The 27374-nt window shown below is 37.8% G+C and overlaps 2 protein-coding genes and 1 long non-coding RNA gene across 14 annotated transcripts in view; 1 reads left to right on the forward strand and 2 right to left on the reverse strand.

The window, feature by feature from the left end:
* Window positions 1-11984, reverse strand: part of b3galnt2 (beta-1,3-N-acetylgalactosaminyltransferase 2) — a 54231-nt gene extending 42247 nt beyond the window's left edge. For 6 of the 9 annotated variants that reach the window (XM_047352433.1, XM_047352429.1, XM_047352428.1 and 3 more), the window contains exons 1-6: window positions 11709-11984; window positions 9874-9917; window positions 9620-9746; window positions 9179-9279; window positions 2985-3184; window positions 2703-2798 (exon numbers count right to left, since the gene is read on the reverse strand). In XM_047352433.1, coding sequence (XP_047208389.1) covers window positions 2703-2798; window positions 2985-3184; window positions 9179-9279; window positions 9620-9746; window positions 9874-9917; window positions 11709-11845 — 705 coding nt within the window. In that variant the 5' untranslated portion in view covers window positions 11846-11984. Of the gene's footprint in view, window positions 1-2702; window positions 2799-2984; window positions 3185-9178; window positions 9280-9619; window positions 9747-9873; window positions 9918-11560; window positions 11589-11708 lie in introns of those variants that run through there. The other 3 variants (XM_047352436.1, XM_047352435.1, XM_047352437.1) reach the window with 3 other exon arrangements.
* A 9-nt stretch (window positions 11985-11993) lies between these two features.
* Window positions 11994-26457, forward strand: LOC124859568. The gene is made up of 3 exons (XR_007036142.1): window positions 11994-12086; window positions 14706-14794; window positions 25706-26457. It is a non-coding gene; the product is annotated as an uncharacterized LOC124859568 (long non-coding RNA).
* LOC124859567 (guanine nucleotide-binding protein G(I)/G(S)/G(O) subunit gamma-4) overlaps window positions 20048-27374 on the reverse strand; it is a 28649-nt gene continuing 21322 nt past the window's right edge. For all 4 annotated transcript variants that reach the window (XM_047352450.1, XM_047352446.1, XM_047352448.1 and 1 more), the window contains exon 3: window positions 20048-24218. In XM_047352450.1, coding sequence (XP_047208406.1) covers window positions 24090-24218 — 129 coding nt within the window. In that variant the 3' untranslated portion in view covers window positions 20048-24089. The remainder of the gene's footprint in view (window positions 24219-27374) is intronic.

Raw genomic sequence — 27374 nt, forward strand, 5'->3', positions numbered from 1 at the left:
TGTGTTACACTGCCAAGGTTTTTAACGCTGCTTTTTCTGAACGTTTTTCTTAATTGTGATGTGCCTAATTTAATCACAGTATAAATCCCTCGGTTCCTTGAAGGACTCATACAGGATCATAAAGATCAAGAACACACCACACAGGTCAGGAATAAAACATTGGGGAGAAGATCCATTAACTAGAGGATCAGCCAAGACGCCCAGTGTGATTTTTGAAGGAGCTGCACAGGTCCACAGCTCGGGTGGGACAATGTCTCAAACAGGACAACTACATGTCCTTCTCAAAATATTAGCATATTGTGATAAAGTTCATTATTTTCCACAATGTCCTGATGAAAATTTAACATTCATATATTTTAGATTCATTGCACACTAACTGAAATATTTCAGGTCTTTTATTGTCTTAATACGGATGATTTTGGCATACAGCTCATGAAAACCCAAAATTCCTATCTCGCAAAATTAGCATATCATTAAAAGTGTCTCTAAACGAGCTATGAACCTAATCATCTGAATCAACGAGTTAACTCTAAACACCTGCAAAAGATTCCTGAGGCCTTTAAAACTCCCAGCCTGGTTCATCACTCAAAACCCCAATCATGGGTAAGACTGCCGACCTGACTGCTGTCCAGAAGGCAACTATTGACACCCTCAAGCAAGAGGGTAAGACACAGAAAGAAATTTCTGAACGAATAGGCTGTTCCCAGAGTGCTGTATCAAGGCACCTCAGTGGGAAGTCTGTGGGAAGGAAAAAGTGTGGCAGAAAACGCTGCACAACGAGAAGAGGTGACCGGACCCTGAGGAAGATTGTGGAGAAGGTCCGATTCCAGACCTTGGGGGACCTGCGGAAGCAGTGGACTGAGTCTGGAGTAGAAACATCCAGAGCCACCGTGCACAGGCGTGTGCAGGAAATGGGCTACAGGTGCTGCATTCCCCAGGTCAAGCCACTTTTGAACCAGAAACAACTTCAGAAGCGCCTGACCTGGGCTACAGAGAAGCAGCACTGGACTGTTGCTCAGTGGTCCAAAGTACTTTTTTCGGATGAAAGCAAATTCTGCATGTCATTCGGAAATCAAGGTGCCAGAGTCTGGAGGAAGACTGGGGAGAAGGAAATGCCAAAATGCCAGAAGTCCAGTGCCAAGTACCCACAGTCAGTGATGGTCTGGGGTGCCGTGTCAGCTGCTGGTGTTGGTCCACTGTGTTTTATCAAGGGCAGGGTCAATGCAGCTAGCTATCAGGAGATTTTGGAGCACTTCATGCTTCCATCTGCTGAAAAGCTTTATGGAGATGAAGATTTCATTTTTCAGCAGGACCTGGCACCTGCTCACAGTGCCAAAACCACTGGTAAATGGTTTACTGACCATGGTATCACTGTGCTCAATTGGCCTGCCAACTCTCCTGACCTGAACCCCATAGAGAATCTGTGGGATATTGTGAAGAGAACGTTGAGAGACTCAAGACCCAACACTCTGGATGAGCTAAAGGCCGCTATCGAAGCATCCTGGGCCTCCATAAGACCTCAGCAGTGCCACAGGCTGATTGCCTCCATGCCACGCCGCATTGAAGCAGTCATTTCTGCAAAAGGATTCCCGACCAAGTATTGAGTGCATAACTGTACATGATTATTTGAAGGCTGACGTTTTTTGTATTAAAAACACTTTTCTTTTATTGGTCGGATGAAATATGCTAATTTTGTGAGATAGGAATTTTGGGTTTTCATGAGCTGTATGCCAAAATCATCCGTATTAAGACAATAAAAGACCTGAAATATTTCAGTTAGTGTGCAATGACTCTAAAATATATGAATGTTAAATTTTCATCATGACATTATGGAAAATAATGAACTTTATCACAATATGCTAATATTTTGAGAAGGACCTGTACTAGTCATGTACTCCACAAATCTGGCTTTTATGGAAGAAATTGATCAAAGAAATCCATCAGAGGTCATGTTTTTAAGTAGCCACAAGACCCGTAGAGACACAAATGTGGAAGAAGGTGCTTAGGCCAAAAACCACCAAAACTGGACTGAAAGCCATAAATCAAACTGGAAATCCGTAGTAAAAATTTAAAATCAGGTTAATAGTGGGTATCCATAAAATTGAGGTATTTTGCAAAATAAAATGAGAGAAAAATTTAGATGTGCAAAGCTGGTACCCCAAACCACCTGCTGTCATAATGGCAGCAAGAATTGGTCCTAAAACGTTTTGACTCAGGTAGGCTGAACACCCTTCATATATTTATTTGCACTACTTTGTGTTGGTGTCTCCCATAAAAGTTTTTGTTTTTTATTGACATGGTGTCTAAACCTTCACATTTGAATGTTTTCTAAACAAAACTGCATTGAGAACAAATGTAAAACCTAGAAACTCTACTCTTGAGGTTTTAATGCACTGTGATACAAGGTTTGTAATGAGTATTAAGTATATGCAAGATGTTTAAAATGTTGCAGCATGCAGTGCAGCACAATACTGCTATAGACTTGATTTGAGAATACTGTCAACTTGTAAAATCAAGGCTTAGATTATTTCTGTTAATATAAAATGTGCAGAGTTTAAAATATAAAAATAAGATTTCAGAAAAATATATTTAATTCCTCTGCTATCTGTAAAAAAAATTCCAGGTTTTTCAGCCTGATTTGAGCCTGAAATATTTCCTTCCTGGTTTCACAGAAGCAAGGCACCCTGTGTGTAGAGACTGACCTTGGGCAAGATGAACTGCTCCACTGGTTTGTACCAAACCCAGTTTGCCATGGTCCCCATGCTGATGGAGCTGAAGCGGGCTGTGACTACAGCCTCCTGCAGAGAAAAAAACAAGATCTTTTAACGAATCTAGAGCGATCCACAATAAAACACGTATATCAGTTTTTCAGAATGAGGTTAGCTGAGGCAGCGACCGCAGCAGCAGAGTCCCCCAGCTGCCCCAGAGCTCAGTTTCTACCCAGCTTCACAGATAAAAGAACATAAGGCCTTGTGCTCCATTACCTCCTGGTCCAGCTGCAGGAGCTTCACCGTCACATTGCTGTGAAGTTCAGGTTGTGTCCCACTGGAAAACACCCCGAGCCTGGTTATCACCACCGGGTGCAGGACTTTAAAGTCCAGAGCGATAGCTGACACATCGGATGGGACGAGCAACGAGGGGTCAGCCACCGTTACGATCTCCATCTCTGTATCCTGTCCCGGCACTGGATTACAGATGGTAGGTAAAGCACATTTAATATTTATTACTATTCCAACTCTTTTTTCCCTGTGATAAACACTCAGACAGAGCCTGTAAGAAAGAAAACACTGTTAGAACAAGACTATCTGCACTCAGAGGAGCTGTTTTTCTGGATTGCTGTTTTCAAAGTGAGCTTCTGCTTAATTACAAAAAAGAGAAGTTTATTATTCAGGAGATCAATGAAAAGATCAAAGCTGTTAAAGAGAAGCAGGCTTTTCACCTTAGATGCAATCTATACGAGTTCTACTGCTCCTTCCAAAATAAAGGCAATTAGAGGTTAGGTATCACAGGGAGCGAGCAGCGGTTTATCAAACCAAATGTTTTTCTCCCTGACAGAATGGAATTGAACTGCAGGATCTGAAGATGTAGGTGATGTTTCAGTCCTGATTAAATACAAATGCTTAGCCTGCGCAAGCTTTTCAAAACAAATAGGTGCAGGGCTTCTGCCTGCAAAGGCCAGTTAGCAACTTGCAGTTTATTTAGTCAATGAAATTGGTAATAAAGCTTAATTAGCATTTATTGTAATTTGTTTAATCACCATTTGGCAACTAGATACTTCTGAATCTGTTTTTTGTTTCCGAAAATAATTTAACTGGAACACTGTCTGTCTGCTGTACTGGTACTAACATTAGCCCAGTGCATAATGGGGTGACATTAGCTTTGATGGTGTGTGTGGAAAAAGGAATGGAGTAGGTGTACATTTGTGCCTATTTGAAGCCGGATTCATTCAGTTATAGCAGCTTTTCAAAGCATTTTTATACAATCTATGAAGTTTGAATGAAGCTAAATAACACAAAAACTGAAGACTTCTAGAGTTAAACCATAGGGACCTGCCACAAAACTCTGCTACTTCCGCCTGCTACTCTACCTTTATGCACTATTTGCAATTATGGATGCCATTAACTTTGTTATCTTTCTGTTGACGGTAATCCTAAAAAGAGACACTGACTGAGCTATTGCTGCCAATAACCTTGTGTACTCTTCACTTATCTTTCCCACAAAAAGTACTCCTGGCTCAGCGCTTCTGTGTTTTGCTGTGTCTGAGCAGAGCCACTGACAAAATAACTAGTGCCATTAACTTTGTGTACATTTTGTTTTTGAGGTACTCCTGATTGAATTCTTCTGTTTCTTGGATAGGACTGTAGACATATGCACTGCTGCCATAAACCTAGTGTACTCCCTTTGTATTTCTGTCCAATAGAAAGTACTCTTCTGCGTATAGTTGCATTTCTTTTTCTGGACGGAAACGTTGTGGGAGATATTATTTCAATTAATTTCACATAAAATGTACTCCTTGGATAGTGCTTCTGATTTTTTGTCCCTCTCTTTCTCGCCCTTTCAACCCACAACAGTTCAGAGCGCAGTGACACTTTCTCTCCACTGTTTTCATATGCTTGCTCAGGATGGAAGATTGGTGCAAAGTCAGTGACTTGCTGTATTTAGATTACTATCCTTAGGTTGGCTTTATACAAATGTCATTTTATGGTCAACCAAATTTGAACAGAGTTTTATCATCTTAATTTTACTGTGAGTAATTTCAACTTAATATAGATTGTAGTGTACTGGAATGGGTTGTAATTAACTGAATTAAATTTGGACCAATTTGGGTTCTTTATTATAAGATAAATTGGACTGTATCATTTGCAAATCTTTCAAGTGCCTTGCGATGATATTAGTTGAGAAGAGGTGCTGTGTAAATAAACAAAAATGAACTGAATTAATGAGGAGCTTATGTGGGGTGACACACCATTAGTGTGTCGGTATGTTTTTTTTAGGTGACACGAGGGTTTATGTCATCTCAGCCAACACAGCTGAGTAGCAAAAGCAACAACTGCTAGGGTTGCTCAACATCCACCTGGTGTGACAGAAGAGAGAGCAGAAGCACTCATCCAGAATTAAAAGGTGGTAACGTGTGTTGTAGAATGGACAAATAGACTTTCACATAATAATCCCCCTTTTCTATCTCACAGAACTTCAAAGACCATAACAGCTTAATTTATGAAAGCACTTAAAGAAAACATGGTTCACAAAGGGCTGTACAAATATATAAAAGATGCATGTTAAAACCGGTTCTTTACATCTTACCAGATTCTATATGAATGGATTGGTGGATGGACGGAGGGATGGATGGTAAGCAATGCTCTTTGACACATTCAGGTATAAGACATGTTCGTTTTCTAAGGTCATCACAAACCATGAAATTGGCAAAACTACTTTAACTCACCATAAAAATGTTTTCTAACAAAATTAAGCATTCATAATATTGTTTTTTGGTCATGCTGCTATGCAAGTTTAAGGCCTGAAATTCTGATAGGGCAGAGTAATTATTTACGAGCTGAATGTCAGGAGAAGCTGGATGCAAAGCACAAACCCTTTTAAAAAAAACTAGAACAAAGTTTTAAGGGGCTAATTAACATTCACCTCATTGTAGTCCCTAAGACAAATGCAGGACAAACACGTTTCAGCAACAAATTAACTTGTGTTTTGACCTGAATCCAGAGTCCAGCGGCTAACTGTCTTTAAAAGCAGCCGCTGTCTGTTTTTTCTCTTCCAATTACACTGAGCACCTCACACTGAAGCAGCCTGCGATTCTGAGACAAATCATGTGTGGCCATTAACACGGCGGCGGTGAGCAGGGAAAAATAAAACGCTGCTCTGACCTTAAAGGCTGCCGTCTGAAAAAAGTCCATTCTGATGAGCAGTAATTATGTTTTCGTGACGAGCAGAAAACACGGAGCTAGACTGACTGTGAAGGTGAGAGACGTAACAATCACTGCAGATGTCCAATGTGACAATTGATTCTGTCCAATTACAGCATATATGGTGCATCTAAGCATGACTAGAGGGATAACCTTGACAAAAAACAACACTGTTTCACTGGATCAGAGTATCAGAAAACATATTTAATTTGTAGTGCATTTGATATTTCATCTACACAAACTGCTTTTCTCCAGGTTCCTTGCCCATAGGTCTAGTCGAAATAACCTCTAATTCCACGCAGGTATTGTCCAAATCCCCCAAATGTGATAAGTAAATGACTTAATCAGTTGTTAAGTTCAAAAACTTCAGTCTGATTGCCACATGTCAATGTTTCTAATATATGAATGGTCCTATTATGCTAATTCAGTGGCTTTACAATAATCAAACTAGTATATATATAACTATATACAACTATATAACAGTATATAGTGTTTGTTAATAATGTAAACATTAACTGTGAACTTGTTTTTTTATTCAATTAATGAGAATAAATTTGAGTCTTTAAATGTGTAAAAAGTCCCAGCAATGAGATGGTATTATGTCCAAAGTAAAACCTTGTTGACATTTATAGTGTCTGTAAGTGTAAAGAATTGTAATAGTTTGTCGTTGGCTGTCCAATGGCATGCGTTTCACACAGTATTCCAACTCCACCCTGAATGAGTATTTAGCCCCTCATGAAGACTCCTAAGGTTCCTGAGCTAATTTCTGCTCAGGTCAGTAAGACAGAACCGGACAGACCCATCAAGAAGGTTTTGCCTGACTCACACTCCGGTCTGGTCAACCTTTTGTTATAATAATGTTTTTGTTTAAATTGTACCAAAAGTCTCCCCGTCTGGGTGACGATTGGCCAAAACTACAGCTTGTTTCAGTTGGTTCTGTGGGAAAGACAGCAGCCAGATTTTTGGATCAAATGAGGCACTCTTTCCAGTTTAATCCCCGGTTTTGGTGCTAAAGGCTGACAGACTTAAAGTGATTCCAAGAATTTCAACTTAATTCAATTCTCTGTTAATTATAAGACATTAGAAGCACAAATAGGCTGGAAAACCTATGCATGCTACTGCATATCTGCCTAAGATAAGTTACACTAATCAATTAACACCATAGCATACATTGAACATTGAACTCCAGTTAAGCCAAGCTGACACTGATTTCTTGGCATGTCGAAAAATTTGGCAGCATGATCGCAGACTCCATGTCAAGTATACAGCACACGTGTGCCACTGCTACAGCATATACACAACTGTTATGTAAACATCACAGCAACGACTCAATAATATCCCCACTTAATCTCATACAATACTATGCAAACACTGTCTGCACTGATCAAGATTCACTCAACTCAGGATATCAGTTGCTTAAATCTGAAAGTGAAACTGACAGCATGACCTACTTTGATGAATTTGGCAAATAAATACCAGACCACTTGGGCACTTATAAGTAATTCATATTGTGGTTGTAAGTTTATTTTTAAACATTGTGGAGAAAAAAAGAGACAATGACATTATAGCTAAAGTAAACCTGGGCGATAAAACAATAGCAATATAAATCTCGATATAATTTTTCCCCGAAAGACATATGAGAAAGGGTCAATATATACAGATAAGATGAATAGCCAATGATAGTAAGAGTTGCTCTGCACTGGACCAATCATGTGGTTGAAATAGAGCTACGCAAAGTTACGCTGACGCCGACAGTACAGTAGCAGCCAGACGCGCTAACAGCTAATGTTTGTGTAGCTGTAGCCTCTTACTTCAGACAAGGAGATAGGCACCAGCTTCCCCGCGACTCACTATGGAAGAATCGGTAGAAAATGACTGACTGAGAAAAAAGAACAAAGTAGCGTGCAGTCCAAATTACATTGAACGCATGTTCCTGCAAAGTCAGGGTATACCACCAGTCTGTTTTAATTCCTGAACCAGTGTTGCGCAATGGAGCACACACAGTGTAAAACATTATCATCCCAGATGAGAGCGAGTGCTTAACCCCCCGCCATTTTCTCCTCTCCCCCTCCCCGAAAATAATTTTCAATGAAATGTTTAACTTTTGAAAATAAAATTTTAAATAAAAAAGAACCTTCTGATATCTTCAAATCTCTCTTAATAGTACCAGGGAACATTAAAAACTGACACAAATGTGACACTATATTACACCAAATGTGCTTCGTTTTCTCATGTTTAAACTAGCATAACGCATGTTTTTTAAAACACATCAATATACATAACATGGTACATAGTGTGCTGGCAGCTTACATTAGTTTAGATAATATCTAAACCATTCTTACCCTTACCATAAAACCTGCCTTTAATCTCTGACAGTGGAGTTAGTGTTTTATCTTTGTTTTTATATGTGTTTCCTTTGATTAATTAAATCCGCAGAAAGTAGATATTGGTAAGCAGACCTTAGTGTAATAAATAATAACTTTTACCTGTGTCAAAGATCAGTTCTTGTTTATTTTTCTTAATCTTTAATTAATCTTTAATTGAAGTGTGAATAACTACTAAGCTAACTACTAAGCTTTTATGTATTAAAGACAGCTCAATGAAAGAATTCATCCTTTAGAGTGATTTTAGGATGATGTGACTGACTGACGTTTGACAAATTGTGAGACTATTTGGTTTATGAACCTTGAAATAATTTATTTTATTTAAATCACACCACAATGTCAAACAGAAAGCAAAAATTATTATTCCTACTGTTGCTGGAATGATTTAACATATTGATAATTATAGTTATGATACTTTAACTAGGAAATTTATTAACAACCCTCATCTTTTTTCTTGGACCATGTTCTAGTTTTTGCAAGTAATTTTGTCTTTTTTGTAAGCAAGGAAAAATTGTAGTAGCCCTATTTGGGCCAGCTGAGCAGCAGTGCATTGTATACTCTAACTCATGCCTAGTTGCATCATATAAGCCCCACTTTCATGTTAGTAAGCTGCTTCTTGTTTCACCTGCAGCAGACTCAGTCGGTCAGTCATTTCCACAAAACCCTTGGATACAGAAAGGTAAAAGAGAGTTGTCCTTGAGCTGTGGGTGAGCATGAATAAAGCTTATTCACTTTTTTATTCTGAATACTCATTCTTTTCATTCTCCCAACTCCTCGGCTGTTGCTTTGCCTCCACACTGATTCTGACAGCTGCAGCAGATTGCAGAGGGCGTTCTTCGGCATTGCAGTCCGCAAATCCCGACCTTTTAATCTTACCTGGCTCGCTGAAGTTCAGGAGGGAGCAAGAGTAAGGATCCTCCCTGTCCTCTTCTGGAATGGGACACCCATGTCGACCCACGATAAACTTCACCGCCACTCTAAAAAAGAAACAAAAACACAGCAGGGTTCATCTTTTGTTTAGCGCAACATCCGGCTACAACATCTCAAAAGCCTGTCCATCTCTCCACCCTCCGTTACCATGGTAACGGGGGGTTGCTTAAAGGCCATCACACCTTATCAGTGCCCAGACCGCTGAACGAGGAGGGGAAAAAAAAGAATGAAAGAGAGAACAATATTGCCCACTGGTCATGTGGAGATAAAAGGATGGATGGATGCCACAGTCAGGCATCTGTTGTCAGCTGCAGGCTTTAATTCCACTATATGAGTTCAGACTGAAAGTAAAGAGAGGGCATTGAAGTTCAGCATCAGCGTACAAACCTGTGCTGGAAGTGCGGGTGATCTCTAATGTATCCCAGCCACGTGTCTCTTATCGCTTGTCGGAGGTCATGATGGTGCCTTGCTGACAGCACTCCCACCAAAACTTCAAAGAAAGGCAAGGGTTCATCTGGATTGAAAAACGTTTTTTTTTTAATTAAACAAAAGCAGTGATTAATACTAGGGATGCACCGATATGAAAATTTCGGCCAGTATCGATATTAATATTGCTGTTATAGCCGATAACCGATATTTACCCATACTGCTCAAACAAATACCACATGGCCAACCCCACCCCCACCTGAAACACCTACACAAAATTAACATCAGTTGTTAATATCAGCCCAGTTTTACTTATCGGACCGATACCAATATTAGCCGATAACGATGTTAATGCAGATATATCGTGCATCCCTTATTAATACCATTTATTCATTTCTTTCAATTGACCATCTGGATCCCAAACATCAAGGAAATAAATGAAACAGGTCACAGCATATAATTTGATACACTTTCATTGATTTTAACACAAACCGATGAAGGTTTGCAATGCATGCTTTACAGCATATATCAGGATATTTTTGGAATACCTTTATTTTCCATCAGAATGAAAACTACTACCGCTATCAAAGAACCTGCCTCACATATTTCCTGTTTTGTAAGATATATTACTTAGCAAATAAAAGTATAAACAAATCTGAGACCTTAGACTAGACCTCAAACATCAGAAAATCTGTATTTCTAATTTCTATCCTTCACAAAATTCAGCTAGACAGTCTGTTCTACAACACTTCATTGCTAGGTGGGTTTAAAATGACTAAAATTATCTGGCTAGCTAGCTAAACAAAACCAAAATAAACTAAAAGATCTAAAGTTACCTGGCCAGTGAGCTAGATAGACCAAAATAAAAAATAGAAATGAATAAAAAAATAAAATAAAATTGACCTTATTAGCTAGCTAACTGAAAAGAATTAAAACAAAACAAAACAAAGTGACCTGGCTAGCTAGCTGGATTAAAATAAAAATAACTGTAAATGGCCAAGCTTGCCAGCTGACTAGATAGATTAAAATAAAAATGAAATAAAATGACCCGGCTAGATTGCTAGCAAGATAAAGTAAAATAAAATAACATAGAATGGTGTGCTAGCTAGCTTGAGGAGTAGATATAAAATTAAACTAACAAAAACAAGTAAATCACCAACAGTTTATATTGTGATATCACCTTAGTGTAATCATAAGTACTTTTTAATTACATTTTTCAGAGTAGTTAAGCTGTTTGCTTTTATAAGCCATACTTTGTTAGAGACATTACTATTATAATGTATCTGTCCACACAACAAATCCTTTAATTTAATATAATGTTTAAATTTTCATATCCTCAAACTGCACAAACTTAACATCGGTTGCTCCTCTAAGTCATTTGCATAGAGAGCAAATGAATGTAGTGATTAATTTTAAGCCTGTCTTACACCAGCAGAAGCCATACGAAAAAAACATCCAGAACCATTAAGAAGTTTATATTTTATACCATGGCACATGAAAACAAAAAAAATAAACAACCTTTCTCATAATAGTAAAGAAATAGGTTTGAGAAAACTGATTAAAACAGATATTAGGACTTAAAGCATAATTCTTGAGATAACAAAACGATTGAGGGATGTCTGTTTTTGTTCTGACATTTAGTTTGCCCACAAAATAGAAGATAATGCATTCATCATACACCAAGAGCATCTTCATTCATACTCTTCAAGTGTCAAAGCAGGTTCCATATGCTTCTGGCAATCCGTTTAAAACCAGCATAAAACACAAGATTACACAGAAGGCTTGATGCACAGTGTGAGAATAAAGGCTGATATGCTGCGCTCCCAGATTATCCCAGCAACGCCCAACTGAAATATTCACATTATTTCTCTGCGAAACACACATAATAACACCCAAACTTACACAGCTTAGCCATTAACTACCTGCTCACACACACAGTGAACTCTACACCGGGGAGTAAGAGGGAAAGTTAGCCAGTTGCTGCAATGTAAAAAGTTCCGAGGCTTCGCAGAGGTAAAGCCCGGGAAGGAAGGCTAAAAATGAAAAGTACCCGAGCGTGTGCTGCTGTCCAGCGGAGTGAAGAAGAAGAAGGAGGAGGGTCGTTGTGCCAACCACAAGTGCACCAGCACGGCGACAGCACAGGGCAGCAGGAAGAGCGCTAGCCTCCGCATGGACGGAGCCCTTCATTCAGCCGCAGTAGGCTTGAGCTGAAGCGGAGAGAAGCCTCTTCATGAGCCGCACGGTGCTGCACGGTGTGAGTCGATCTGTGAGTGCGCTTCATTTCAGTTCCGCAGCTCTCCGCCGGGCTCCCAGCACTGCCTCAAGTCCTGCCTCCGCTGCTCAGGGAGCCGGACCAATGGGAGGCGACGAGTTCTTCCGTGTTGCACTCTGGGAAGTGGTGTTCCAGGTTGTCGTAGCGTATAGCTAGGTAACTAACACTATTATTCATATAAAAATGAAAATTAACCCATTAATCTAAACATCCAAAATAACTAGTAATCTAAATTAAAGTAAAATATATAAGAACAAAACAGAATATAAAAAGAAAGGCAAAAGGAAATAAAATGTGTGCTTATAGCTAGATAGCTAGGTTGAGACAAAGGGAAAATCAAGCATCAAACAGGTTTATCAATGACAGTCACAACAACTTCATAAATATGCGTTCAAAAATATTTCAAAAATTTGCTCTAAATACAGAGAGGATGCACCTAAAATCTAAAAGCTCTGCTTTCCCATCTGCTGCTGGAAACCTAAGAACAAGATTTTTAATTACCAGATAAATTAGATAAATATTATTAAATAAATGACCACATTTTTAATTGCCTTTTATCCTTAATTTTATTTCCTCTAAAATTTATATATTTACAATTAATGTTTGTATGCCGTGAGCGCTTGAAGCCATAGTCAAACTCCTTGTTTGTTAGTTACGTTAGCTAAGCTTAACATAAAGTAAAGTAAAATAGGTTGGTGCTCTGCAACTAATTTTAGAAGCTGGTTACAAGAGAAAGTGGCTTAAAAAACTAAATGCTGTGCTTTCTTCTCTGAAAATACTAGGAACAACTGGAAATGGACCAAAATAGAATGACCTGGCTAGCTAGTCTTCCAGCTAGTTAGATTAAAATAAAATACCTGGCTAGCCAAATAAAAACAAAACAAAAAAAGGATCAGAACAGGCTGCAGTAGCTGTATATGTTCTGCACCCAAATCTCTATGTACCACTATAAGATGGAAACTCCAAGAACAACTAAAGTTCCAGCATATTTATAATGAAGCCTTTTTGAGTAATAAAAATTAAAATGTGCAGGAAGCTAATGTAAGTAGGTCAAAACAAGAGTTATTTTAGCTTTCTTAGTAACACCCGTCAGCACTCTACCTGCAGTGTTTAGGATCAGCTGTAAAATTCCTAAAGGATCTTTCAGACACCAAATTAAAATGGAATGAAAATAAGCAAAAAAGTACATGATAAAAGCATGAATCAGTTTTTCTGTGTCACTTTGAGAAATTGTGCATCTGAGTTTTAAAATATTTCCAGACTTGTGCCCTGGTCAAAAGAAATGCAAGCAACCAGGTTGAAGCTGTCGGGTAAAGCAAAAGTAATACTTGATTTCATAAGCATGTCCTTTTTCCTAACAGTATTGCAGACATAAAGTAGAAATAAAGATAGAGCAAATTAAAACATAAATGGTCCTGATGCAAAACCAGGAACACCAGAATCCACTTAGCTTAATTTATGGAAATAAACTGAAATCTATTGGACAGATATGCTTTAAAAAAAAGCAGAATGCTTAAACCTAATTAGATGTTGAACACCATGTTAAAAAAAATTGTGGACCACAGGTTCAGCACTAAGATTTACTAGTGTGAGGACACAAACAAAATCAATGTCAGAGGCTGTGAAGCTATCAGACAGTCTCAGTACAATGACATAAAGTCTGACTAAAACTATAATTATTACTATTATTATTATTGTTCCTTTTTTATTATTACTAGCACATAATTTTCTTGAAAATAACAGTTAATAGATAACCTGATATCCTATATTACAAAACACTATAATTGGATTTATTGTTTGTTGCATAAAAACTTTACTTTCTTCTTCCTTAATTCAGTCTGCCTTCTTTTGCTCTGTGAATATCTAATGAAAACAGAAAAACATTGCGATCAGATTACAAAATTAGCATATGAATCATTTTAATCTTTGAGAAACCCACGGTGACAGGTTTTAGATTTAGGTTTGCTTAGTAAAGAACTTTATCAAACCTTTCTGTCAGAGCAACACATAAATCATTTAAGTAGAATCCATTGTGCATGGAGATGGATGCAGAAGGATGATTTCCTCTGACTCTGCAAGCATTAATGTTTTTCATCGAAAGGATGGGCGAGCGCAGCCTTAAAAATGGCCTTGCTGCTGTAGATTTTATTTGTACTGATTTCAATAAGATTCAGTGTTGCATAATGGCAAATAAATAAAAAAAAACTAACACCTTTTCTAGTTAAGAATAATAATATTATAAGGTAAAATCAATCAGCAACTGCTGCAAAATAATATACAGCTGTAGATAAATTAGAATGAATTTAAATGTATTTTTTAAATTACCTTATTTTATGCACATAATTATTTTTCCAGGAAAGATTGTTTATATTAAATAGCCATCTTTACCAGAATAACCCTCCTGTTCTCTTTGCAATTTATTCAGCACCATCCACATTTATTGGCTCCTCCTGACTGACTCCTTTGGTTTGCCAACAGTCTCTTATCATAGCAGCCTAATCTCATACACAAAGTCTTTTTAAAAAAAACAAAAAAACAAACTTTTAATGTGAGTATATTGATTAAGTGTGTGTGTGTTGTTGTTTTCACCCCTGCTGTTAATAAATTGAGGACATAGAGTGGGCGCTGAGCTTAATGTTGTGTAACTTGGTTGCTTGACAGACATAATGCCAATCTGACCCTTCCACCCAAATTAAATTAGTCATACTTTATGTTCCTTCTTACTGTTGTGTATAGAAAACATCCTTTCTATCCTTCTTATATACTACTTTGCAGATAATGATGTTGACGGTGTCCCATGTTATGGTGATCAGAGGATAGAGAGGATGGCTGCGTACCTTTGTAAACAATCTTTCAAACAGCAGGTAAAGTCGCTCCACTTGTATGTAATGATGCTGATTCTTAAGAGTGTGCCTCCAAATCACTGAAATCCTTATACTTCACCTGCTTAATGTAGGAATTAAGTTTTATTAGTGGAAAAGGGACATCTTTGGATAACATTAACTGAAGAGCTTTTAATCCTAATAATTGCAATTTTCTTGAGGTACATGGCCTTATCAGGAGGCTGTAACCTCTAGATACTTATCCATGGTCGCAAAAGTATGCAGTGTTGTGAAAAACATGAAGCGATATGGAGACACCCAAGATGGCGGACTGGAAGTGAGGCTGCGACTTCAGTGATGTCAATAAAACCTCCCCATTGTCTAACAGAGAGCTTTAGAGACTTTTTTTTAACCTCCCTTACAATTCTGCTCACTGTGTGTGTGTCGGCAAAACAAGTTCGAATCAGTGTCAGGCCTTGTTTGTCACAGTTTCCTTGTCAGTTTTAAATTCCAAATGTGAACATTTAGGCAAGATATTTTCTTGCAGCCATTTTCTGACTTATGAAGATCAATATACATCTGCCTTAGCTGAATGGTATGTTCTCCTCTTTCCAATTTTGAAGCTTGGCTATGAAAATAGGAGAAAAAGATTACTATGTTCCTAGACACTCTGATCAGCTTAAAAAATATATACATTTGAAATTGTTACTGAAGTGTTTGTTCTATTTTTATTAGTAATTGTTAAGGATGAGAATTAGTTTGAAACTAGTGTTTTTTGTAAAAAAAAAAAAAAAAAAAAAAAAAAGAAAGAAGAAGAAAATAACATTTTTTGTTAACATGGGATTTTTTTTCTATATCAATATTCACATTCAAGGTGGAGGTTTTCTACATCTTCAGTGAGGGATTATTCTATTGGAATAAGAAATAATCTTTTTTGCTCTTTACACATCCTTGCTTTCCATTAGCCCTGAAGAGCTTTTAATCCTAATAGAAGATAAATAAAGCTCAGTTGTTCTTTTGGTTTTAGGGTGCCTATTGAACTGTTGTCTATTGAGGCTCACTTAAAGGTGTCTGGATAGCAATTATCAGAAAATGAAACCTCACAACATGATTGTTCACAATTCTATTCAGCAAACCCCTGCTTGTTGACGAAAAGAGAGATCCGTGTAGAAAAGGTGATGAAGAAATATCATTTTGATGCCTGCTGATTTAAGGGAGACTGATTTTTAGAATTTACTGCTTTATACCAGTGTTATATATAGTCTTTGTTTATTTTCTCTTTTTCCAAGGAGCATTCTTGGCCAAATTACTTCTTCAATAATGGTTGAGCAAAACAAAATAAAAATTGGCTGTACATACATGTACATGTACAGTGTATACTGTTCATTTTATCCTTTACTTTATAACCTCTAAAATTATGAATTTGTCATGTGGGTATAAATATCTAACGTATTCAGTGCTGTGAGCCCTTGAGACATCAAATTCCTTGTTTGTGCACACTATCTTGACTAATAAGGCTGATTCTGAGTCAATGCACTGCAGTTTACATGTACTTTGGAAGAGACTGACATAAAATATATGATATATCTTTTCATCCTCTAACAGGCAACATCCAGTGATTCAATAAAGTCTCCTCTTTGTTTTATCGAAGGGGAACAATATTGGGCAACACAAATATCTGCAGCAGACCTACCAGGTGACCAACATGAGCAGTTGCCCAGGGCAGCACTAACTAGTGGGGCGAGGGTTTCATAAATTAAACAGGACAAAACAAAGCATAAAATATAGCAATACAATGTTAACAATTGGACAATATCTAAAATATTATGATTAGGGGAAACATGCAAACAAAAGCTTTACTTCATCCTCAAAATTTTGTCTGCAAGCTGTTTTACTTAATATCACCATCATGGCATCTTATAAATTATCTTAAAGGCTAGATGTAGGCTGCAACTTACCTTTACTGTTACACTGTAAATGTATTATCTACTAATAAAACTTATGTAATTATCCAATAAAAGGCAATATTGAACTTGTGAATTTTTGTGTTGTGAAAAACATGAAGCGATATGGAGACACCCAAGATGGCGAACTGGAAGTGAGGCTGCGACTTCAGTGATGTCAATAAAACCTCCTCATTGTCTAACAGTGAGCTTTAGAGACTTTTTTTAACCTCCTTTACAATCCTGCTCACTGTGTGTCAGGCCTTGTTTGTCACAGTTTCCTTGTCAGTTTTAAATTCCAAATGTGAACATTTAGGCAAGATATTTTCTTGCAGCCATTTTCTGACTTATGAAGATCAATATACATCTGCCTTAGCTGAATGGTATGTTCTCATGTCTTTCCAATTTTGAAGCTTGGCTATGAAAATAGGCGTCTGTGTCATGTCCAATTTATACCCCCAGAGAAAAAGATTACTATGTTCCTAGACACTCTGATCAGCTTAAAAAACATATACATTTGAAATTGTTACTGAAGTTTTTGTTCTATTTTTATTAGTAATTGTTAAGGATGAGAATTAGTTTGAAACTAGTGTTTTTGTAAAAAAAAAAAAGAAAAAAAGAAAGAAGAAAATAACACTTTTTGTTAACATGGGATTTGTTTTTCTATATTAATATTCAAGGTGGAGGTTTTCTACATCTTCAGTGAGAGATTATTCTATTGCAATAAGAAATAATCTTTTTTGCTCTTTACACATCTTTCCCAGCGGTACCAATAATTCTGGAGAGAATTTCAGTTTTCTGGATTTATATTCATAGATCTAATCAGTACAGTGATTTATTTCCCTCTTTACAGCACACAGTTGTTTTTTGGATTGCAGTCAGGATTTCACCCCACACTGGTTTGGCAATCAACCTTTGTCCCCTTTGTCTTTTACTTTCACTTCACTGTTTATTCATAAGCTGCACCATATGCATGCACTGAGGTCTTATGACTGTTCCAGCTTGTGTGTGTTTTCTCCTTTGCAGTTTCTGAGCATCCAGGATGTGCTGCATTCTCTATAAATTTCTCTTTATTCATTCAAGTTCCAGCTGAGACTCAGGTTCCCCATAATACCAAGTCTATTTCTTGAATTCGTCATTTATTTTGGGTACACAGGATATATATTTCAACCCTGTTTCGGAAAACCAACAGTCTGGGGACACAGTGGGCTACAAAAAAAAAAGGTGGCATTGCACTTTGAGGTAAATTAGTCGTCTGAATCTAATATTCATGAGTATTTTTCTTTCAGTTTGGATCATCCAACAACCAACATTAGTTTTGGTTTGGAGAAACAAAACCCAAATACCCTTTCATCACAACTGTGTGAGTATGGATTGATCAGATATTACTAACGGTGAGCAGCTGCACGCAGAACACAGTGTATTCATTCAGAACCTCATCATTCATTGTCAGACTCTGACAGAGAAAATGTATTTGCGCAGCCTTTTATTTAAAAGAAATATATGGATGACACTCCACAGCACAGCTAGTCCCAAGACCTCAGGAACCTCCTTCGTAGCTGCTTGTGTTTTCATCCATATCCTGATCCTTAAGGATTAGAGGAGAGAAATCAATGAGATGACAGGGTTTACATCATGATACAAAAATCCTCACATGCCATTACCTGTTTTCATCAAATGTAATCCTTTACATCATCCAGTAACATTTTTTTCTTGTTTTGCTGTGATGTAAACTAGAATACAGTTGAAAAGTTAATTTATTTAAGTATGTCAGTTCAACTGAAGAAAACTGTTTATATCTGTTGATTTTCATGATCATGGCTTACAGCTAATAAAAACAAAACCATTATATATTACATTATACCAATAAAAATTATTTTTGATACAGAAATATGATATTGATATTGTGGTCATTGACACCCTCCACAAAGAAAGTAAGCTACAATAGGTGCTGTATCCAAGCACATTAATGTAAAGTTGAGTGGAAAGAAAAAAGGATGCACAAACAACAGGGAAAACTACAGCTTTAAGAGGATTGTGAAGCAAAGCTCATTAAAGAGTTTAGGGGAGATTTACAAACTATGAACTGCAGCTGGAATCAGAGTTTCAAGAGAGAGCCATCACACACAGATGTATCCTGGACATGGGCCACAACTACTTTGTGTCAAGCCACTCCTGAACCAGAGACAATGTCAGAAGCATCTTACCTGGGCTAAGGAGAAAAAGGACTGGACTGTTGCTCAGTTGTCTGAAGTTCTCCTTTCAGGTGAAAGTAGATTTTGCATATAATTTGAAGATCAAGGTCCCAGAGTCTGAAGAGGCACAGAATCCAAGCTGTTTGAAGTGCAATGTTTCCACAGTCAGTGATGTTTGGGGTGCCATGTAAGACTGCACAATATCACAAAATCTTGCAACAGTAATGATATTGGTAAATATTGTGATGACTATTTAAGACGCGATATATGCCTATTTTCTTCTGTCCTCTCTTTCGATATATTCGCGCTATACTGTGCAGCGTTAGTGCCATGTCATCTGCTGATGTTGGTTAGCTGTGTTTTCTGAAGTCTGGAAGGAAATTTTAGAGTACTTCATGCTTCCCTCTGATGATAAGCTTTATACAGATGCTGATTTATTTTTCCAACAGGACTTGGTACTTGTCAACACTACCATATGTAACATTACCATGGTACTGGTATAGTTTGATGACCATGGTATTGCTGTGCTTGATGACCAGCAAACTCTCCTGACCCAAACCCCACAGAGAATCTATGGAGTATTATCAAGATTGGGATGAGAGGCACCAGACCCCAGCAATGCAGGCAAGCTGGAGGTTGCTATTAGAGAACGCTGGGCTATATTAATACCCCAGCAGTGCCATGGGCCGATCACTTCCGTGTTACACTGCATTGATGCAGTAATTTATTCAAAAGGAGCCTCAACCAAGTATTGGTAATCTAGTTGAAACTGGTAACTTTATTCTATTCCCAGTTGAGGGTGTGAAAGAATGGACACAAGAAGAACAGCAAAACATCTATATATTAACAAAAAGGTATTAATCTGTCTACCCTCCAAGCAAACAAAGGCTCTGCATGCATTGTTTTCTCCTCAGTGTGCTCTTTATAGGGAAAACTAACTGAGGTCGAAATGAATCATGTTTTTTTACGTGTCACAACAGATGTAGAGTGCAGTCAGATGGCCAGTGGCTCATCTCAGCCACAGGAGGTCTCTATTGCACGCAACAGCAGCATGTTTCCTCTGTGAGACTCAACCATTTGGCCTTTTATGCTCTCAGTGTGATGAGACACTGGTTGGAAACCTCAAAGAGAAGAGACATGAAGCAGAGAGACACAAATGGGTTACCGTTTTCCTTTAATTCATTTGATTCTTCAAAGGGTTTACAAAGCCTTCTGTTTAAATGCTTTTTTCTCCATATTACCATTCACACAGTGGCACGCTTTATTGACATATCCAGTCTCCAGTGAGCTCATTCTGTGCAGAGTACAGTGCCAGCCATATTTATTGGCACTGCTGGTAAAGATGTGTAAAGAGCCTTAAAATAAATTCATCTCATATTGCGCCAGCATAATCTCACACCGACAATTTTAGAAAAATACAGCCCTTTGATTTAAGTATATAAGTGTCAATGGTGGAAAAATCCCATTTTAAAAAACAACTACTTATACACTGAATAATTTCCAGACAACAAAGGTAATTGAATCATCTTTTTTGTTCATACTTTACTTTTCCAAGTACATCTGATTTTCTAGGAATGTCTGTTTCACTTGGGTATAAATAGGATGTGACAAAAAGAAACTGCGTTTCCTCTTTGCCACTCTTCAAAATGGGAAAGACAAGAAAACACGCTACTTAAGTGAGGCAAATGTGTCGCAAAGAGTGGCCTCTTAGGGCCAGCAAGTCTTCAAAAGAACCAGTACAGACTATCTATAATCCGGCTGTTTTTTTAGGAGGCCTCTGGTCCTACCATCACAAATGTAAACATGCGGAAGTTTCAAAATGCTTCTGGGAATTTAACTGGAGCCATGTGGTTTTGTCAGATGAGGCTACAGTTGAGGTTTTTTCCTAAAGTTTGTGTTTAGAAAAATAAGACAAGTTCCTGATACCCACTGTTAAGTATAGTTGAGGTTCTGTAATGCTGTGGGCCTGTTTCCATATCAAGGCCCCTAAAAAACCTTGTGAGAGTTCATGGCATCATGGGCTCCTCAATATACAAGGAAATGTAAAAAATGGTTCATAATTTGGGTGTTTCATGGAATAATGATCCAAAACATTTGGACAAATCAACACAGAATTTGTTCACCTCCTTTTATGATCATGTATCCTGAATCCAATAAAAATCCTGCAGGATGAACTGAAGAGAAGGCAGCATAGAGTATGAGATTATGCCTCCGCTGTGAAAGATTCATTTATTTTAAAGCTTTTGTTTTTTCATTTCTTTACCAGGGGCGCCAATAATTGCATCTGGCACTGTCAATGACAATGCAATATTTAACATCAAAACTCTCCTCCCTGTTGTAGATTGAAACAAATCATAATTCAATAATAATTTTGTTTTAGTTCTTGTTGTAGATTTGGCACCATCTTGTTTTGAAGAAAAAAAACAAAAAAAACATTTGTTCTGATGACAACCTGCGTCAGGAGTGAAATTATTATTTCGTGATAAGACAAGTAACGGGAGGCAGGAAATTTCTCTCTATTTTACAGAAATGAGACAAAAAAGGCCTGAACCACTAAAGGGATCATATTGTGTAAATAACCCTTACTGTTGTTCTTAAAAAATACAGAGATAGTATCAATATTTGCAATGATTTATAAACACTTTTTTCTTCATACAAGCTTATAGTAGCACTACACGTCATGTAGCTGTCAGTGCTGTGCAACAAATATTCAATATTACTACTGATAATAACAATATTAATAACAATCATGACAAGTTATTGTAAAAATTAGCAAATGCTATTCAACTACCATGTAAAGGAAATGTTTCGACAGTGTGCTTTTTCTGCCGAAATGAACAAAAGGGAAAGGAAGGACTGGAGGGCCTGCAGGGTGAGAATCACGCTGCTCTCACAGAAATTGGCACTGTAACTTACTGTACACTCTAAAAGACCGACAGTGCCTCGGAAAGAGAGGAAGCTGTCAAAAAGAAGAGTGGAGAAACATGCAGGCCTCTGGTCCGGCATTAATGTCAAAGGCTGTGCCATTCACTCTATATGACAGGCAAAAAAGAAACAGGCTCAGGAAACAGGCCCAGAAAACTCATCCTGCTAATTGAAAGATAATACTTCAGTTCGGAGCAACGTGAACTCATAAGGTCTCTTATTTAAAGGCAATACTGTAAATTAAAGGAAAATCAAACAACACCAAAGCAAAAGACAGATTAATGAATAATTTGTGTCTCTTACATTGTTTGTCGTCATAACCTTGAAGAAGAAGGAAAGCGTTTCTTTGTGTTTACAGCAGATCCTGACTTGGGTGAATTACAGAAGTCAAGTCCGAAGTCATTTTTTCATCAGGTACATGTCATCTAGTGAGCCTATAACACTGCAATGCTGTGTAATACAGTGTTCAGTTGTGACATTACAGCACACATGATCTGACTGTTCTCAAATATTAACAGCTCATGGTCAGTGAATGTCACCGGCTTATAATAGAGATATAAGTGCCTGTCAGAGCAGCTGTGTGTAGTTATCTTCTGATTTTATGGGTTAAAGATTTTTAGAGACTCAAGTCAAAGACCACAACTCTTTCTAGTCTTTTGAGTGCATGTCTAAGTTATGTTTCAAATCTTTAGGGTCTAAATTTAAATAATGTCTTAAGTCTTCAGAGTGTAATTGTAAATCAAGTCTCAGATTTCATTGTCTGTGTTTTTGCAGATCCTGACTGGTGTGAAGAGCGAGTAAAAGCAAAGTCTCTAGTCATCAGCCAAGCCAAAACTATTTAGACACTAGTTTAAATCATTTCTCAAGGCTTTAGGTTGTGAGTTTAAGTCAAGTCTTACTCTAAATCAGGTCTCAAGTCTTCACAGCATGAGTCCAAGTCAGGTTTCTAGTCTTTAGAGTGTGAGTCCAAGTCAAGTCTCAAGTCTTAAGTGTGCAAGGTAAAATCAGGTTTTTGAGTCCTTACAGCGTGAATCTGCATCAAGTCAGCCCTCAAGTCCCTAATGACTGAAATTTCTTATCAAACACATTCTGTGTAATCTTTCTAAGTCATTGCATAGCTGTAAGTAAGGAACTGAAATTCTGCACTGTTTGTCCTTAGGCCAAATTTACCTTTAACTTTTTTTATCTTGTAGCAATCTTGTAAAATGTAAAATATTCTCCCATGTACGCTATACATTAGAACACAATGCGCGAGGCATGGTGTAGTAAGTAGATTTGAAAAAGTATGTCGAATTTCTGAATGAAAAAAGGAAGTGCTTTTATTTTGATAAGCACAAAGTGTTTTGTAGTGGCACAGCTAGCTTAACAGTGAGAGAATGTTGGAGGTAAGTTTAGTCTATTTTACTCTTAAATGAGCTAAAGTTATTTAGAAAAGTGTTCATTTGTAAAGACATCCATGTGGTCATTATAATGAACATCGAACTAACTTGAATAATAGCTGATGGTCTGCGATTGCTAATTAATCAAGCGACTGCTTTCACAAGAAAACATGCATATGCAGTGTATCATGTGCAGTCTGCAGTTTACAGATCAGCTTGCTTTCACCCTTGATTACATGGGATCAAGATTCCCAATTTAGACTTGAGTCCCAGACCACGAGTCCAAGTCAAGTCACGAGTCTTTAGAGTGTGAGTCTAAGTCAGGTTTGAAGTTGCATTTGTCCAACTTGAGTCAACATTTCTACACTGAAGCGCAAAAAAATAAATTACATTTTCAGTGACTCTACTGGAAAATTTTAAGGAATTTGAGCCAATGTTGGTACAAAATGAAACAGCACCACTGGTTATGTTCAAAATGTTACAAAGACGAAAATTTAAACTGAATACAGTAAAAAGGGAAACATGTTTTAAAAGTTTTAACACTGGGCAAGTTTTCTGTTTCCTGAGGCAAGTTATGATCTAGCACAAGAAAATTCAGAAAGAAAAAGGATAAACATCTTTCATCTCATTAAGCACTGAGCAAGGCTGTTCTCTAACAACAAAGCAATAACAAACCTATTTAATAAGACATGGTAACGCTCACTGGGTTGCCAGTTCGGTGGCTGACTCCCCCAAAACCCTCAGCCACTAAGACAGAGCTGACGAGCAACAACAGAGTGTCCACCAGGGAAAACTCAACTCAACGCCTTTGATGGCCAGTAGCTTCAGGTGTGGTGAAGACAGAGAAGCCAGGCAACGCCATGCCTGCAATCGTAACGGCTCTGGCGGGGACACATCAGAGGATGGTGCAGAAGAACTTCTTCTCCCGGAAGGGGTTCTCGGAGGCGGGGACGGGCACGATGAGGGGGTCCTCGCGTGTATGGGCGTCACAGTACGCCATCAGGTCTGCAGCTGCTTTGGACACCTGGGATGTTGACATGGAGGGAACAGATGTGTCACCAGATGTTTGTCAAAATTTTACAAGAAATTCCTTATTTACCTGAATCTATCTTCTATTTGACATTTTCTCTATTCTTAAATTATCTTTACAGTGAAAGCAGAACTGTAACTTTAAGGTTTTCAGTGATTTTCCCCTGATTAGGGTGAAGAAGTTCTCCTAATGTACATGGATGTCGTTGCTGCCTCTGTCACAATTATGCATTCCAGTCAGTTCCAGCAGTTTGAAACTTTTTATTTATTGAACTGAAGGCCAATACACACTCTGCAAGAGGTGAGGAAATGTGTTCTCTCTCCCAGGGCTGCAAGAACATAACAGCATCATTCTGTTCTTGAAGTTCTGGTTTGGAAGTTCTCACAGCTTGTTTTTGAAGCATCTGGAATTATCACATGTGATAATTTGGATGATTCTGTCAGAAACCTGGTAGCATTCTAAGCAATCTGCAACCAGTCTAGTATGTTTTGGATAGACATGTGTACAGTGCATAAAATTTATCCAGACGTGACAAAACCAAAGCATGAACTGCAATTTCAAGTTCAGGACAGGAGACAACGGAGCTAAGTTTCGGCGATAAAAGCAGGATCGAAGAGAGATTTGACATTACATCTGAGTCATGACAACAACTACGGAAATATATATCTGTACATAATAACAACATGTACACTTGTGGACTTTTCTCCAACAAAGTCAATCTGATTAAGGCCTCTAACCAAAAAAAGTCCAGTCCAATTTGATAAAAATAAAAGATTACCCGAAAAACTTCAATTTCCTGTGTCCACACTTTCCCAGATAAAAAGTCCTGGTCTGGGGGACCAATGGGAGGCCTTTCAGACTTTTAGATCGGATTATTGAGGGTCGGGGTTACGTGCTGAGCAATGATGATTGGTCCACACTTTCTTGCAGTGTTCTGACTTCATATTTTAGACCTGCGTGTGGTTGTTGTTTTATTCTACTTTATACAAGATTCATATTTAAGCAGACTTTTTGTGATCGAGAATGGACCAAAGGAAGACGCCATACGACAAGCAGACAGACAATGTGGTCCAGGCTCTTTTGAACGTTTTTGCTGATGAAGACAATCAGCAGGAATTTGAGTTGGCAACATGGAATGATGGGGTGTACGCTGAAACTGCAGCCAAAAAAATAAAAATTGTATTTATTGCCACCTGCTGGACTGGAGGTGTAGTGCGGTTTTCATACACCACTACGTGTCTGGTATTGTTTGTGACAAGCCTTCTGTTCATTCTCAGAGTGCAACATCAGCATGTTGAAAGGTAGAACTACATGTTGATGTCATGAGAGCTCATCTGAAATTGCACGCTGTATTTATGTTGTCTCAGATTCAGCAGACTCAATGCTGACTGCACTGATAGTTCCTTAGTACAGAAAACAAGGATTAAAATTGCTTATCGTTTCCATGAAAGTTGAACGCTCAGTAAAAATTTTTTTTGCAGTATAGCCAGACTGTAGAGGCTTCCACTCGGGAACAGAGTGGGAGTTACAGGAGGGGAGGCGACAAATGGAGAGCAGAGGAGCAGCTGCAGCAGAGGGACGGCCAGGGCTCTGGGATCTACACGGAGGAGAGAGCCATCTGATCTCCTGCCTGCCTGCCACTTCACCTCACCCACTGCTGCTCTCAGGGGAGAATGCATCACACAAAACTCATCATTTGGCCATGTGAAGCACTCATTTTGACGACGATGCAGCACGAAACCCAAATATGTGCAAATAATCAGCAACTGTTGTGACTTGAGAGATCAATAATGCCAGTGTTGATGTGTTTTAAATCTTAAGCAATAATTTTATGGGTATCTGTATATGGTTTCACTTTAAAAAAAATAATTTAAAGACATTATAATTGTTATTGGTTTACAAGTTTGCTATTGTTATACAATGGGCAAATTTTGAGGTAGGTTCTGGGGTTAGATTTCTTTAAATGGAGCTAGCTTTTGTCATTGTGGAAGAAATCCAAAGCAGTCCTAAATACCAGCCAGTTTTGACCCAAAACCTTCAGGTGTCTCCTAGAAAGCTGAAAAGGGATTGTTATTTTTTTTGCATCTTTGTGAGACCAAGCATACATAGACCAAGCATACATCTAAACTGTCCAAATAATGGTTTCATGGGAGGATAATTAAAGTTTTGCAATGGCCAAGCCAGATTTCCTGGATATGTCTGTAGATAAATGATGTCCTCACACCTGAGAGATTTGGAAAGGTTTTGCAAAGTAGATTTTCCCAAGTCAATATACAGAATTAAAGAAACAACCCTACCAAAAAAGAGTGACTGATGCATTCCAATGGAATGAGGTTTTTTTATTTTTTACATTCCCCCCACACATTTTTGTTTGTTTTTAATTGAATTGCACAGGATATACGTCACATTAAAAGGTGAGTACATTTGACATCAACAACATGAATTAGTATCAGGTTTTGTCATGCTCAATTTCTTATAAAAAGGTACCTTAACTGCAATGACAAACAACTTTACATCACAAGGTCCGTTTATGAATTGTTGAGTTTTAATTTGTTATTAAAAAACAGACTAAAAGCCTGCATCTTGACACCCATCACTGGATGTGAGCTAAATAAATACCCGAACACAGTATGAAGTTAACAGTTAATTTTGTTTGACAGCTCTAAAAGGTCAATGAAAACTCTATAAATATAATAGATGTTTGTTTATAAAGAATTTCTGGGATGAGATTAAAATAAGTTGATGAGAAGTCAGAGACATGATTCATGCTTAGTTCCCATTTAATAAAAACTTTAGTTATTAGCAGTAGCAGAGGGGGTATTTTCTTTAAAGACACAAATGTTCATCATTTAAGCCAAGGTAGGCCTTTCAGACAGCAAAAATGATTTATGTATCAGTGAGGAATTGATTTTATAAATCCACAGACACGCTCTTAGTTGGAAAGAAAATAGCTCATAAACCACAGACGTTTTCCCAGCCCTTTGCCTTGCTTCTGTTGGTGCAGGCTCAATTACTTTTCAATTAAATTAAATGCATTTATAAAACACATTCAAAAACAACTGCTGCACACAAAACAAAAAAGGGCCACAATAGTTCAAAGTTAAAAACAATTAAAAACATGACAAGACGAAATAAAACCATAAGTCAACT

This window comes from Girardinichthys multiradiatus, chromosome 22 (genome assembly GCF_021462225.1).
Source record: "Girardinichthys multiradiatus isolate DD_20200921_A chromosome 22, DD_fGirMul_XY1, whole genome shotgun sequence".
NCBI lineage: Eukaryota > Metazoa > Chordata > Actinopteri > Cyprinodontiformes > Goodeidae > Girardinichthys > Girardinichthys multiradiatus.